Source organism: Anomalospiza imberbis, chromosome 6, assembly GCF_031753505.1.
Source record: "Anomalospiza imberbis isolate Cuckoo-Finch-1a 21T00152 chromosome 6, ASM3175350v1, whole genome shotgun sequence".
NCBI classification, from domain to species: domain Eukaryota; kingdom Metazoa; phylum Chordata; class Aves; order Passeriformes; family Viduidae; genus Anomalospiza; species Anomalospiza imberbis.
This window is the reverse complement of record NC_089686.1, coordinates 53,278,631-53,295,432: the sequence shown is the minus strand read 5'-3', so window position 1 is coordinate 53,295,432 and position 16,802 is coordinate 53,278,631. Positions and strand designations below refer to the sequence as shown.

Sequence of the window (16,802 nt, the reverse complement as noted above, 5' to 3'; positions counted from 1 at the left end):
TTTTAACTCCAAATTCCACATTAGGACAGAAGTTTTATCCCTTGGCTTGTGTGGTCTACCACTGACTTCAGGGTATTTCTAACAACTTGAACCCTTCTCTAAGCTGGTACTTACTCTGTAGCATTCATGTGATAATTAATAAATGTTTAATCAAGGTGAAAATGCAGTAATTACAGTTTCCTTAATGTTCTGTTGCTAAAGGAGAGAAACTACACAGCAAACTTCAGTGAAAAGTCATTATTTGATGCACAAAGTATGTAAGTGGTCTTGGACTCAAACTTAAAATGTCAAGAAGAAAATAAAGAAAATAAACAAAACCTAAGAAAATAAAGTCAGGGTCAAATGATAACCTTTGTTGGGCATTTATTATTTTTGCTGGTGGAGGTGCCATGGAAGTACAATTCAGGTCCCATGTGGACTGGCATAATCGCTTGATACAACTATTTCCATTTGTAATATACAAGGAGGTGACTAGCTCAAGCAGCAGGAACAGTAACTAATACTCACTAGTCTAGGATCTTACCTGTACCTGTGCAGAACTACTAAAACCTGTATTTTAATCTCTTCATGTATTTTGATAATGAACTAAATTTTATAAAGTTCGGCACAAATAGCTTGAAGGACAAGTTGTCATTATATTCAAATAACACGTGTAATCAAATTTGAGTGCACTTAACCTTAAAATCTTTTTCCTTAGTTCTACCTTAATGTAGGCAAGAATATTTGCCAGTCATTTTTACTGAATTATTAACATTAACAAATGGAATTTAAAATATGAAGTAAAAATAGCTGTTAATACTACCTAAATTATTAGAAGCAAATTATATTTGAAAGGAAAATATTTTATGTTGTAGTTAGATAAAAATCTAAAAATCTGCACTGAAAAAGCATTATTCAATGTATCCTAAGAATATTATTTCTATGTTATTGCAATATGAGAGAGATACACTGAATTTATCATGACTGTTTCATAGTCTTTGAAATAGTCTAGACTAATAAATAATTAAAGGACATAACTGTTATGGATAAAAGTCTCATTGTTTTATTCCATTGCTACGATAAGAGTTTCTTGTTAAATAATTCTTTTTACTTTTTGAAAGATAAATCCATTCTTACTGACTGATGCAGATGCAGCTGAAGTTTTTTAGTTTTTTTTTCTTTTAAAGTTGCAGCATAACATCTCAAAATAGGATCTAAATAAATCAATGTAAAAAAATCCCCAAAATTTATAACAAAAAAAAATCAAATTGACAGTTTAATTTTTACATTTTTAATCTGAAAGATAAATAATATAAAATGCTATGTAACTCTGTAGTTTGATTATCAATCCCATTAATCATCATAGAAAATAGAGAGGAATTTCTTGCTCCTCTCCACTGAAAGAACCCTGAAGGTGAGATGAAAGCATCCCTCTGATTCTTAAAAAAAAAAAAAAACCAAAACCAAAAAAACAAAAACAAAAACAACCCCACAACAAACCACTCAAAACTTTTTTAGAGATTTTCAAAGAGATTCAAATTCAACTTCCTGCATCTCTCGAGAAAGAGTGGGCATGTGACAACTTCTGCTAGCAAAGACAAAATCCTAGTGGAACAGAATAGTTGATTAATTCTCTGCCATGCAAATCATGACTATTCTCATTAAAATACGATGTTCTGCATTTCAGCACGACAAAGGATTTGGAAATATTTATTACTTTTCCTCTGGTCAGAACTAGAAGGCGTCAGAGAGGACAAAGTCATCAATAAACACATGGGATAAAATCCTGCTGTGTTGATATATTGCAAAAAGTACTTTATACCTTTACATGCATATTGCCAGAGGTGGAGTTTGAAAATTAAAGATAGTAGATATATTTTTTGGTGAACAACATGAATGCTTACAAAGTGTAACTGAATATAACAAGAGGAAAAACCTTGCTTTCACACTGACAAGAGAATGACAAAGAAATAAAATATTTTCTAAAATGTACTCTAACTTCCCCTTGTTATTTTAGGAATGGCAAGGTAAAACCACATTGTATTAGATATTTTAAAAGCCTACATACTACTTTGTTAAATCGTGGCCAGCCCAGTTCTAGGCAGAACCACCATTCCCGAGTTAACATATAAAGCCCAGTGGGAAATTCCCATGCAGGCTAAGATTTCTCTAAGAGTATCACACCAAAGCTAAGGAATATAGTATTAGATAATCAATGCATGTTCATGCCTGAATCCTAAATGTCTAATGACAATCCCTTATAAACAGTGCAGAAGCTTTGGTTAACAGATGCCACCATGAGCCACATTTTTTCTTTTCTCCAGATGGCAACAGAAGTTACGTTTACAGTATAAAAGTATACTGTACACACTGTATATCAAAGAATCAGGTGGGATTTTTTCCTTTTCAATTAGCATTGTGTAGCAATTATCAAAACCCACAGTGAAGAATATTAATTTAAATTCACCCTAAATATATTTTAGCATTCTTCTATAAAAGACAGATGTACTTATCTTGACTCTGTTAAATATAATTCCCATTAGCATCATACCTAGTCAACTCACCAAAGAAGTTTAAAGAAGAAATGTAAAGCTCAGTGCTATCCTTTAAATGCAACACTACAAATTGCAGCATCTCCATTTCTAAAGCATCAGGTTTACTAAACTGCTTTCTAAACTGCGAGCACATGCTGCTGTCCCATCATTAATGTAGAATATATTATTGTCTAGTAAATGTCAAATGGATTCTTATAAAATGATTCATCTATTTAACAGAAACACAAGATAATAACTGAGAGAAAGGAAATACTTTCCCCCAGTAACATTTTCAGTATAAACTTATGGGACCCAATCCTTAGTTCTCAACAATACACTATAAATAAAGGTGTTTTTGTTTTGAAAATTCTTGTCTGTAGATTAACGGTGGACTTGATTAGCAGTCTATATGTGTTCTTAGCTGTGGAGATGCTGGTCCATTACCTGTAATATAAAAGGAGTAAAAGAAGCAAAAAAAAGGAGAAGAGGGGAGTTATATAATTTTGTCTATTTTTGTAGTTTTGGTATTGAGGGGAAAAAAAGTCTAAAATAATGAGATCAATACTACATATTTTTCTAGCTTTGTTATTAATCTTTATTTACCTTTAATGCATTGACAATTTTTTGTATAATTAATTACTACACAGAAAATACTTCTGATGCTGTTGTGCAGGGTAATTTTACCCCAGTTCACTCTTGCCAGAAAAGGAAACTCAGACACCTGGGGAATGTCTTGCTTTGCCATCTTTAGCTCTTGCCTAAGGAAATCAGCTGAATTTTAGGGTGTTACTTTTAGACACAAAGCTTCAGAATACTCTACCCTAGCCTCTACTCTAGCCTCCTCCTGAGAAGAATCCTCTTTCTACTGATTTCAGGCATTGTAATATTGTTATAACTTCAGTTCTAGAAGACTAAATTATAAATACTATTATAAATAGCAATTTTCTACTATGGCAGAAAATTACCACAGGTGCATTAGTAATTTCAAGAATTAGAATGTTACTCTTCTTGAAGATGCATTCCACCCTAAAAAAGCACAATATGATTTGCTAAAAATTTTTCTAACCTCCAAATGGAGTTCTCATTGTGCAATAATACATAGAGGGAGACACTTGGAATTAAAGAAGACACAGTATTTGATTGTCCACAGAAGGAGGTCACTGCATCAAAGATATATTCCGTAAAAAAAATTTCTACCAAGTCTAACAAGAACTTCATTGCATGAAAGTAAAAAGGAGTAACTTCAACAGTTTTCCATTAAATTAGGAGCTAGTAATTTGACTTACAAAGGGTTTTTTTGTAAAGAAGTTTCTGATGAACCCTTTCAAAGTTCTAGCCACTAATTAATATGAATGGCTGCACAAATGCAGTACACCAGTGAAAAAAGATAGAAAATTAAATCAAGAGGGGCAAAAAATGTATTTAATTTCTCATTCTTTATGGGTTTGGATAACCCTCAGTGAAAGTCAGTCAACTATTTAACTAGAAATGTCAGTTCTTCAAAGGACCAGATAGTGGAGCTGTAACTGCTTTTTTATTCAGTGCAAAACCAGCATCATCAGGTACAAAGTGAAGAGACTTGTCCATGGGCTTCTGGCTCCATGGAGGCATCTAGGCCTAAATAAGAAAAGCTGCAGGCAGGAAGGGGAAAAAAATAAAGAATAAAGGAGGAGGCAGGAGAGAAAGGGTAACTAAAAGAACAAGTAAACTGCAACTTAAGCTGGGGCAGGGCAGGTTTCTGCCTAATGTCAACAGATTAATGATAGTCTAGAACAAAACTGATTTCCTGACAGTTCTATAGGCAGCACTCAGTTCCAACCACCCTACTGACACCTTTCATAGCACTGTTTGTCCAAGAGTTTCTGAGTCTTGTGGAGTGAATTTTACTGGCCCTTTAAGGACTTATTTTTTAAAAAACAATAAATGAAGCCTGAGAAGGTTGAGAAGAATTCCACCTTCAGTAGCACAAGTAAGACTGAACTGTCATCTTTTCTGTGATTGTAAAGCTGTTGGAAAGGAATTGGCACAGAGTAAAGAAGTGTCCAGCTGAAAGGTCTCCAAAACCACCATGTATCTGGGCATAAACTAGGGCTGGACTTCATATATGCCTTCCCCCACGTCTTTTGCAGTCTCAAGTTGAGAATTACTGTAGCTGTCTACAAACACAAAGAAGACTGAGATTAAAAGTCCAAAGAGACCAATGAATGTTGCTGTCCTGAGGCTCAAGATGTGTTTTCAGAATTCATTCACAAGATCCCAGGCATCCCACTATATTTCCTTTGGAGTTTGGTTAATTAAAACTCCTGATGTGCCCATGATTTTGATATTTTAAACATCCTGGAAAGTTATTTCTTATGGATAAACCTTAGGAAAGGATTTTCACTACTAAAACCATAAACTCTTTCACAGATTGGAAGTGAATAGGCCTGGGAAAAACAGAACAAGTGTGAAAATCTTTGGAAAAAGGCAGATAAAAAAGCTAGGAAAATTATACTGAAGGAAAAACAAAAGACAGAAACACACTACAGAAAAGCTATGAGTACAACTTATGCATTTGAATTGGAAAGGCAGAGCAAAGTGTTTGAGTCTTGAGATCTGTATAATCAATCTGCTTTCTATTTCTCCTTCTTTCCAGTTCTTATCTGGTATATGGTACATCATCCCTACCTGGATGGTTTTGATTAAAATATACTTCTGTATTAATACACAAGTACATTTTTCTCACCAGGAAGAGGCAGTAGTGCATACTAGACTATCTGCAGAGTGATATATATATATATATATATATATATATATATAAACATATATATTACACATATATTATGTAAGTGAATCTAAAAATAAGGTTTCTACACAGGTGCTGTAGCAGGTAAATAACACCTTTCCTTTCCTGGGATTTAGAAGAAGAAAGTATCAAATAAACAATTTTATTACAATAGCAAAATAATATTACATTCTATTAATTATTAAGGATACAAGGTCAAATATTTAAGAGCAACCACATACTTATCAACTGGTCTGCAAGATAGAGAACATCTATATGTCATAGGAAAAATCAGAAGCTTTAAAACCAGGACCCATTACATCATCTAATGTGACTCCAGTTGCACTAAAGATAATTTCCCAATGATTTGAATATATGGACCAAAATGACAGATCTTTCTGAGAGAAGCTGGTTAGTTTGTGGGAAATTTTCATACTAATGCATATACAATGCAACATGAGGTAACTTGAAAACAGAATTCTTGTCACTGGAACTGTTAAAGAAGTACTTTTTGTAAAGGTGTGACTGACAATTCTTACTATAAAAATCTCGACTTTGCTGCCTTCTGCAAGAAGCAAGCACTTCAAACTCTATGACTCTCTTCCCCAGGTTATAAACCAAACATTTGTACAAGTTTTCATGACTTGTTATTCTTTATATTTTAAAAATAGGTTTATTAATTCAGTTCCATTCTGAAAGATTAAGGCATATTGGTAGGATGGTAGGAGAGTGAAAAAGCAAGTGATTAATTGTATGTTGCACACATACAGAGATCCCACTAATTGTAAACCAATGTTTCAATTTTAAATAAACTGGCCATTTTTTTCAACTTGTTAATATAATTCATTACTGTAAAACATGTCTTCTGTCTTTTCTGTGGAAGTGGAATTTAGAATTGTTCCTGCTTGGAAGGAAGGAAAAAGAACCTACAAGCAGATACATTTTTATTGAACATAAATTTTTAGCATCTCAGCCACCACAGCATTATTTTAATCATATTCAGTTTATGTGCTAAGGAAACACTTCATGCGTAAAAAATTGCTTTTGGGGCATGCAGTTTTATTAAGATTTAAATATCTTAATGTTTTTATGAAGTGTCATCATTTCCCTTAATTCATGGAATTAAAACTTCTATTAGGAATTGCAATATTTTCCCACGTTACAAGAAAAAATTTACTCTAATTTTAATGGGACCATTTTTTGCTACATGTTCCAAAGGATTTCCTTTCCTTAGAATTACTTTAAATTGACACATGTACTTTGTTTCTGTGATTTTTTGCATGAAATCTATGTTTTGCCATATTTTATTTTGCTCTGCTATTCCTTGTTCACTTGTTTCATATATAGATACAAATTAATAAAAAGAGGAACTTGGGACACTTTCTCTTCTGGTTTAAATGCTGGTTTTGGGTTTTTTTCCTAACAGAACCTGCAGAATTAGAAAAAAATTTACAGATATTATTAAATAATTTCTGAAAAAATAATCTTAGCCATCAATTAATAGGAGTTAACTCCTACCACATGGCATACTTGCAGCATTACTAAAATGATAGTGGTTTTAAATTCTATAGAAGTTACTGGAAAAAGCTAATAGGCTAATACAGTAGTAGATATACTATGCCATCTTAAAATAAAGAAACTGTTGATCTCAATTCAACTAGAACACTTTGGGTTGTAAACAAATGGCATGTATTTGGCTGTGTCACACTGTGTAAAGAACATACTGCCTAGGAGGAACTACCTCAGTGGCATCAAATTCGGTGCCAGATACCAACAAAATTAAAAATCAGCTACACACCTTAAATCTGCTTTTTTACAACTGTCCAAAGGATTCCAAAGAAAGGCTGATATATCTAGTTATGTACTCAAAAACATGTAGAATGAAGAGTAAAAACTTACTGTGATCCAGTGAAGTGTTCCAAAATGAAGTTTAAACCAACCAGAACCAAAAGACAACTGACTTTTAAAACCTAGGAAAATGAACTTGTTCCCACTGAAATGCATGGCAAGTTTCCATTGATAAAAGTTTTGTAGGAATGATCTTTAATACTGCTGTTTAATACCTAATCTATATTACTGTTATTTTTTTTGCACAATTCAACTTGGAATGCAGGAGAGTGATATAAAAAGGGATTTTTGTTTGCAAACTTGGAATGAAATCTGGCTTGGACTAGGTTGCATAATAAAGAAGCCAGCAAAAAGGAATTTGACACTCACCATTCTGGCAGAACTCAAGTTTATCAAAACAAAAAGATTAAAAATACTTTGATACTATATTTAAAATGAAAACCAAAAGGAAGAAAATGTAAAAGTTAAACTGTGCCAGATTACTGAGGTCTTTGGTTACTAATCATTACCTTCTTCAAAGTGGTTTGAAACGACTAATAAAGCTATTACCTAAATATACTGCAGAATTAAAAAAAGTCTCTCACTGGCTGCAAATCAGAAAAGCTATTAATCCTTTATACTAGCATGTTGAACCTCAAACTATCTGTTAGATTTAACAAATCCCTTATTTCTTCTTCTTTATGACCTATTACTGAATTAATTGGGAGTTCTCAGTACTTATTCAGCACAGTACTTCTACATGTTCGTTCCCAACTTCACTCTCCCGAGAAAACCCAAATCTTTATCTGGCTTCATTGACTTCATTGTAAGTTGTGTTAAGCAGAAGTTTATGACTGAATAAGCGCTCTGGTATTTTGTTGAACCGGGAACTTGACTTCTGCAGATAAGAAAGAGTCCCTCTGACTTCTGTTTACATGTACTCAGTTTTATTAGGTAACAGTTATGTGCCTTTAGCAAAATATGGATGACAGTTATTTGAGAGTAAGACCTATCATTTTGTCAAGTCATGACTCAAGAACAGTGCATGTGGAGAGGAAGATGGAAAGAAATGCAATATGAATCAAATTCTTAACATACAATTACAGAATAACAAGATTAGCATATTTTCAATTATTACCATAGCCATATATAGAGAAGATTAAGTGGATCAGAAGAATTAATCTTTGAAAGTATAGATGTGCTAATTTCAGCCATATAATAATGGTAGCAAATATTGATACTGATTAACTTTGTGCTATGGGAGATAATAATCTACATACAAAGTCTGAAATACAACTCTAGGTTTGGAAATATCTGTTAATCAAATGACATACTATGGGTTTTAATGTTTTCCTCATGCTGCTTTAGCAATATATCTTAGTCATGACTCGGCAATTCAATGATCATGAAGCCTTTGATCTGTTTCCTGACCAGTAAGACAATATCAGTCAAAACAGAGTGGGAGAAAGGCTGTTTCAGTGCAGTGGATAGTCTTTCAAGCCAAACAGAGAAGTCACCAGGTCTATTTCTGAAGACTTTTGTTGCAATTGATTAAAGAGAGAGCAAATTCAATGACCTAAAGTCAGAAGGATATTTATCACATAGTAATAATTCCTTGGGTCAGTTAACACACTGTGGGTTATTTATTCTCCAACTGTGCCATAAAAATGAATCAGTGCTGGTTAACCAGAAAATATTTTTTCCTGTTAAGCAGTGATGTAATTTTCAAAGTGGAAAGTAGCAGCAAAGTAAAAACAAAGTAAAAATAAAAAAGTGAAAATAAAATCTTTACCCTAATAAAAAGGATCTTCTCTCCAACTCTGTATCTTCCCTGTGAGAGACGCTCCACACAGAACTTATTAGGGCATTTACAAGGTGGATCTTCAGAAATGTGTTTAACCTATAAAACAAGTTATTAATAGGAACTGTTTAAAATAGCATGGATAGCAAAACATTCAATAAGACTCTTGTCATATGTATCATTTAATATAAGTCTTAATTTATGATATTTTGGTTGGTTTTGCTTAACATTTCTGTAACCCCAGAAAGCCCCCTATGGTGCTTCCAATAGCAATGATTTAGTAGCTGAGTTTAAAATGCTATATAGTTCAGCATCAAATTTGCACTCTTCATCTGAAGTCAAGCAGTCTGTTACATGGAGTTTAACATAAAACTTTTGTAACTGTATTCTCAGTATTTTATGAGTAATCAGCTCAAAGTGCTAATACAGCTAACAGGCAAAATAAAGATGTCATAAGATGCATCCTACCTTCTAAATATATATAAATAGAGAGGCTCTGCCTCTTTAAAATTGTGCACAAACACCTTAGGAAAAAAGCATACAGAAAATACTGTGACATGATTAAAAATTAATGCCAAGACATTCCTCAGTAGTTTCAACAGCCATTTGATGTTCTCCTTGTTAGGGCTAGCTCAATCAAAGTTAATTTAAAGGGACCTTAAGAACACTATCATTGCCAAACCTAACTACATAACCCCAAAAAATAAGGGCTGAGAAAAAACAGATGAAAACCACTTTCCTGCATGTTATTAATTGCATCAGCTTGACTTTGGCCTCCTTGCTCTGGCATGTGCTACCAAAGACAGTGACATTTAGTAAAAGTACATTTTGTATTCTTCAATGATGGGAAAGTAGCAAAGGCACCAATATCAAAAGAGCAGATCTGGCTGTGAAACTCTTCCTTGACATTCAAATTGCACTTCTGCATAGGAACAGAAAGAATAAGTGCAGCATTTTCATACACTGTGGTATACTTGGACAAAATATGTACCTAGAATGTCAGCATCAAACAATGCAAAATGCCAGAGGAACTTGTAGATGTTTGTCCACTTCAAACAATATTCCAAAGACATTTTAATATCCAGTTTGTAAACCAAGGCCTGTAAAAATGGTCTGAGGCCCAGGAAAGGATATTTTCTGAATACCTAACAAATTAAAGTCTTAAATTGTTTCATAAAAAGAAAAAATGCTTGGCCAAAGCTGTAGCACTCTAATGAGTTTTTTATTTATCATGAATAGATAAGGCTTTTGAAGTACAAGGGTTTTTCAGATCTGTTCTAAGAATTAAGTTACAGTATATTAAATAAGCCAAAAAGAACTTATAAGGCAACCAGTTATTGTTTCTATACTTTTGAAACTAGCGCTGTTGAGTGGTTCAAAGGCTTTCCAATTATTTCTGAAATGGTTCAATGCCTTTATCTGAATAAATTCATCACCCTGTGGAGGGTTTTTGATAAGTATTCTTAAGACTTATTTATTTTTAATCAGGACATAATATTTTTATAAAGAAAAATAATTAAAATAAACTTAACAGAGGAACTCTACTTGTATTTTACACACAAAAAGTATTTCTCAAGTATCAGATGAGATGTCCTCAGTTTGAATGAATCATGTTTTGAATTTTAAGATCAGTTATTCAAATTATTTTTATCAACATGGATGAGACTTAGCTCCATTTCTGGTGAATAAACTATTTAGATAGTTAATGTACAATAGGAATAACTTACATTAAATCAGTGGCTGATGACTTAAATCCAAGTGCAGTTGCTGAGGATGAAAAAAGTGTATTCCTGTATTTCTTGGAAGGTGGTACCAAGACTGGAATCATGCCTAGGAAGTCTTTTGGTATTGGCCCTCTAAAAACTATTAAATAATGAGGGATTCCTGACATAATATCCTATGGCATTATCACCCTGATAGCTGAAAATGGGTAGTAGGAACTTAATGCTTCGTCCACTAGAGTTCATATAAGGAATCAAAAACCCAGGATAACTGGGCCTAAACAAGTTCAAAGTTGTTTTGAACTGTGTAAGCAAAATAGACCCATCTTCTGCCTGTGGAGAATGAAAGCCAACAGATCTATTCTGGTGTGAAACAGAGGATAATAAGATCTTCACTGCTGATCCTGCTGTTGCGGGTTCCATTGCCTTACTGTCCCAAAGGACACAGAAGTATTGAGTGGAATTTGGAAATCAAATAATGAAGCAGAGGGAGGAATTATATTCTATTTTATTTTAAGTCTGGACTATATGAGAAACTGCTGCTATTTTATGGTGTGAGTGTCTGGGGCAGTGCAGGTCAGGACTCTAGCTGGATGAATTCCATTCTGTTTCTATCCATACTGCTTTCTAAATTAAAGGAGGTGGTTAGAGAAAACCTACATTCTCTCTGTTCAATTTCTACAAGATATGCAGTCACTAGCCTCCTTCTACACATAACTGTTCTTTCTCAATTCTTTTGAAACACAAGTGCTTTTGCAAAGTTAAGGAAGAAATACAAACCAGAAAATTTTAAATGTAATTATAGTCATCAAATAAAAAAAGTGTTTCAATAAAATGAAGGAACATTATATTCCATCTGCTCTTTGTAACAGCAACATGGATTTTTCAAGAAGTGCTTTGTAACTCCCAGGTGGCACATCTACCTTGCAATGTAGTAGTTACTATGGTAACTGCTTCTTTTTACAGGCTAGATTTGTACTTTTCCAGTTTAACCTCTTCATGGCCTCAAAATGTGTCCTTTTCATCTGATTCCAGCTATTTCAAATGAACCCCTGTGGGTTTGCACCAGAAACATGAACACTCAATATGCTGCAACAAGTTTAATGAAATTCAAAGCCAGATTCTAACAATGAGGAAAACAATGCTTGTTTTTGTATTATGTGAGAATCATGCAGAACAGCATAAAAATTAAGCTGAAATATCTCAGAAGTGTTTGTTAACATTCAGTACAAGTCAGTATGGGCCAAATCTTGTCCTGACTCAGTCCTTCCTCACACAAAGCACCAAGTGGGAGCTGGTGAATAAGGAATAAAAGAGTAATAAGAAGGGAATGTGGCCCTAAGCACAAAGCTAGGCTAAGCTGCAGAGCTCCTACACAGTGTGACTTTTTTTTTTTTTCCTAAGCTTCAGACATAAATAATTGCGGTCAAAAAAACAAATAACTCTATAAGTCTACAAATGTTTAAAATAGAGTGAGATGTTAAACTTAGGCTTGTGTGTGTTTTGCAAGTAAGCGCATATCAGAATCAATAAGATAGGAAGAAGCTTCCTCCCACAACTTACAGCATCATCCAACAGTTTCCCTGTGCTCTTTTTCCCAGGAGACTTTGTGGGTGATGGTGAAGGAGATGGAAGGGGAGCTGAAAGTGTTTCCTCTTGTTCAATCTCTTTTTCCAATTTAATTAATCCAGGAGGTTCCACCCCACACCTTTTGGAAACATGCAAATAATAAATTTACTAGCCCATTTAAAGTATATATTTTAAAACAAAACAGTGGAAAGAATTTCTACTTTGTGTGAATAACAGAATGATACACACATTAATAAACATGTGTAAAATAAACCAACCCATACTGCCATAATTTCAAATTAACAGAAAAATAATTTAGATGCAGTCTTTCAGTTAATCAAATTTACAGGAAATACAGGTACTTTTTCAGCTTCTCTGTCTGATATCATATATGCTGGTGAATAATTTATGAACAACACTAGTCCTCAAAAATTGCAATATCATGCAGGACAGAATCAAGTTCAGTACATTTGCACTTTTTTCTATTTTATTTTTTCCTTCTCAAACAGCATCTTTTCAAATTACTTAACAACTTATATTCCATGTTAGTATTTTCTGAAGAAATACAAATGCAAAGGGATTAAGGGCTTTCCTGGTTTCAGCTATTGCACTGAATTTATAGATAAGTAAACCGAGACATGGCCACTACTCTTCAGAAGTGGTTAGTGTTTCTACTAATTGATTTTTGACAGCCAGTCTTCAGATGTCTGTTTACAGTGGCAACACACTTGTAGCTCCAGCTAGAACAAAATACATGCCACTTCATCATGGATAAACTCAAACCAGAGCAGTTGAAGAGCAAGGTTCTGTTTTAAAGATCTTCTGAAAGCTTTATGGCAAGTGATTGAGTCAGTATCTCACAGCAAGCAGCAGAGCTTGGACAGAAGTCAAAAGTCTAAAAGCGCATCCCATTTTCCCAATTACCGATAATCCCCTTCTGTTTTATCTGCCAACACTGAACAAACCCCAGAAAAACACACAGAGTTCCTTTTTCAGAGAATGACTTCAGCTTGGAAAAGTTATCATGCCAGGTATACTTCTCATAGCAAACTACTTGCACAAATGAAATTATATTTTTTTCTGTAGCAGAAAAGTCCACAGTCTAGATGCAGAACTATACTGACTTACCTAGATAAAGACCTGGACACTAAAATATTGAGCAGTAACAAATACATATCATGAAAATTAAAGCTAAATACCACAATGATCTTAGAATTGTACAGAGAAAAGATATAAGCACACATACTAGCTTTTGTGTTTTTCTGATAATGTTTAATTTAGTCATACTACTGCCTAGTAAATTAATAGAAAGCAAACCAAGAACCAAATCTGTGCTTGTATTGGCTTCTGACTGGTGCAGTCTGCATAATGAAAAGTCAGCCAACATTGAAGCAAGCACTTATATACAACCTATTTACTTCCTGTCTGTCTGCAGATGCTGACAGGCTGTAAATCATGTAATTCCCCACTGGGCTCTAAGCCCACTTCTGCATACAGCCTTACTCATCAAATAAAACTCTTCCACTGTAAGAAATGTTGCCTCTTTGCTTCTACTACTTTTCATAGTTTCTAAATTTTGTCTTTGTGACAGATTTTTAAAGTTTCCTGTACTTAAAATATTCTTAATTCCTCTGACGAACAGTTGAAAAATAAAATCAGCAATCAAACAAACACACACACTTTTTTCCCCCCCAAATGCTGTATGAACCCAAAGCAAAGTTGCTGGAAAGCTGTAATTGTAAAAAGCCACGTCTTTTCTGAAAGGGGTAGAGGTGCAAATTCTGGGAAGGTATGCTGAGCATTTCCTTTTCTGCTCCTTTCTAGCCTGGCTTCTCACAACTACACATGAAGCAGCATTGGACTGTAACATGATCTCTACTAGACTTCACAGAGCACCACTTTCCATTTTTATCAAGGTAAAATTGAATACAATAGCAGAAAGACATTGAAACTGCTCAACAGTAATTCCAAAAGACCTGTGAGGGTTGTTTAACTCTGCAGAGTTTAACAGTAACCCAAGAACTTCATCCTTTGTGCAGAAAAAATAATTTAGCTGTTTTCCATTGTATAATCGCTAACTTTCAAATACTTATGAGAATGTTGGACCTGTGTAACCCACTGCAATAGTCCTGTGCATTTTCAGAGGTCAATTCCACCCTGTAGGACACTTCCCTCTCTCATAAATCTCACTGTATTGACATAACATCTGCTAGTGACACAAGGCCTCATTTTAACTCCTGAAGTTTTGCAGATGATCTCAGAACCTTGTTTTCATAAAAAGCTGAAATTCAGGATGATTTATCAGGCAATTGTATTTTTATTAATATCTTTGAACTGCCACTCTTTGAGCCAAGTGGTCACACCAGTTTCCCACTCAATGTGCAGTCCATCCACCAAGACCACCTGCCCCTAATTTGTCTAAGAGGACACTATGAGATAACGTGTTAAAAGCATTACCAAAGCAAAGGTAAATGATCACTTGTCTCCCTTTCTCCAGAGAGTATCTGTTGAATACAAGTTCAAGTTCAGCAGAACAGACCTCAATTTAACTCCTCCTCCAGCAATCCTCATTCTTCCTCACTTGTGCCTCAAACACAAGTCCTTTTGCATTAAATAAAAAAGCTTAGGTTGACTTTTGGGAGTTACAGACCTGAAGACTAACAGTAATCTAGCTGGGCAAAGTGTGCCAAAGGCTGAGCCCTTGTGATGAGTAAGCCACTTTGAACATATATTTCTGCTTCTAAAATTACTCAGTGTCTCTTACACTTTTAGTTCTTTAAAAACAGACCAAGTCACTTTGTTTCAAAGATCTCTACAGCTCCTGTTCTGGAAAGCAGATCCCTAAGACTGCAAACAGACCTGGTTTGCTTTACAAAGCATACATCTGACTTCTCTCCTGTTTAAAGCAGCACAGCAACCTCACTTTAATGGGCTCTTTCCTACACTTAAAGAAGGCAATTATCAATTCTCCTTTCCCATACAGTTCTAATTTACCACAGCTCAGGCAAAACAGGCATCATATATTTAGTTTTCAATTATATTAACCTGACATTCCAGTTCATTTTTTGTGTACCTTAGAAGTGCACAAGATTATAAATGGGGATTTGTTTGTTTTCAAGAGAGACTAGAGCAGGGAAAAGTAGACAGACATGTTGTTTGACCCCTAAGCTATAAATAAAATTAAAATAAAGAAACATAAATACAGAAACACAATATATAAAATAATCATTATTGACATATGGTAATACTCATGCATTATAAATAAAAAATACAATATAAATATTTTAAGGGTAAAGGGATAGATATGCACAATAAATGAAAGCATGGCTTATTTATTTGTTCAGTACTTCTTTTCATGTCTGTAACAGAAAGCATCCGAGACATGAAAGCTTAAGACAAATATAAAGGATAAGATTCTATTTTCATTCCCTTGTAGATCTATTGAGTCATCAAATCTCACTGCAAAATGAGATTAATATAACTCAACCAACTTTAGCAGAGTCCAACACTGCCTAACCACAACCATGCATTACCTGAGGAAGCTGGATACTATAAAGTAACCAACTGGGACAGATACCCCTGACATGTTATGCCCCAGGCACAGAGGTTTTGGGTGCTGGTAGATCTATCTCCAAACTGGTCTTGAAAGCACAGTTTGTTTGCCCAGGTAAATTAAGATTCATTAAAATTACTTTTGTTATGCACTTGCAGATCAAAATACTTTCATCTTTGTGGGAAATGAAAACAATTTGCCGTTTGAACACAAGCTCTAGAGATAACAAAATAACTGAAAACCTGAAATCACTATTTTTTTGATCATTGCTGTTCCTATGCAAGCTTCCACTGACAGCAAGGGTTTTTCTGAAACTTGACCATGAGACAAACTTCTAGTTTTCCATGTGAGTTCATTCACAAAATATGAATTCACATGATGCAATTTTAACACAGCCAATACTAGTTCTTAAAATAGGAATAAACGGGGGTCTCCCTCACCTTGATTGTTACCACAAGGAATTCTTCTGAAATTAACGAAACTATCTGAATAGCAAGGTACTTGCTATTTTACACACATTAATGAATGCAACTGCAATTTACATGCAAGACTGGGCAGCAGTCCTGCTGCTCATGTATTTTTCAGTAAATCTTATGCACTATGCTAGTTAAATCTACATCTGCAGAAAGGGAAAAAATCACATTCTAGTTACTGCGATTTTGATTTTTTAGCAAAAGTCTTTGTCTTGAAGTCAAAGATAACATTACAATACACTGAAGGTCCAGCACACCACAAATCATCTTGGTCAGATTTAGATCATGTGAAGGTCATCTTATTATCAATAAACTTCATTAAATTGCAGTTGCTTATAGAGAGATCTGACTTTTGAAGGGAAAACAGCTCAAAGCTTTATAGAAAAAAAAATCTCAAATCCTTCCTCTCCTAATAGAAGGATAACCTACAAATGTCTTCATTGAGATATTGATATTTTGTAATATTTGTTAGCAACTGCCTTCAAGAGTGACATCAAGACAAACATTCTATTTGAACCTAATGGGCACAAAAGTTAGCTTGAGATGTGCAGATTTAATATGTCTGTCAATATCACCTGCTG

At 34.2% G+C, this 16,802-nt stretch overlaps 1 protein-coding gene across 3 annotated transcripts in view; it reads right to left on the bottom strand.

Annotated features, from left to right (window-relative positions):
* GAS2 (growth arrest specific 2) overlaps positions 1–16,802 on the bottom strand; it is an 85,472-nt gene that overhangs the window by 27,704 nt on the left and 40,966 nt on the right. For all 3 annotated transcript variants that reach the window (XM_068194197.1, XM_068194196.1, XM_068194195.1), the window contains exons 6-7: positions 12,190–12,334; positions 8,897–9,004 (exon numbers count right to left, since the gene is read on the bottom strand). In XM_068194197.1, the coding sequence (XP_068050298.1) occupies positions 8,897–9,004; positions 12,190–12,334 (253 nt within the window). The remainder of the gene's footprint in view (positions 1–8,896; positions 9,005–12,189; positions 12,335–16,802) is intronic.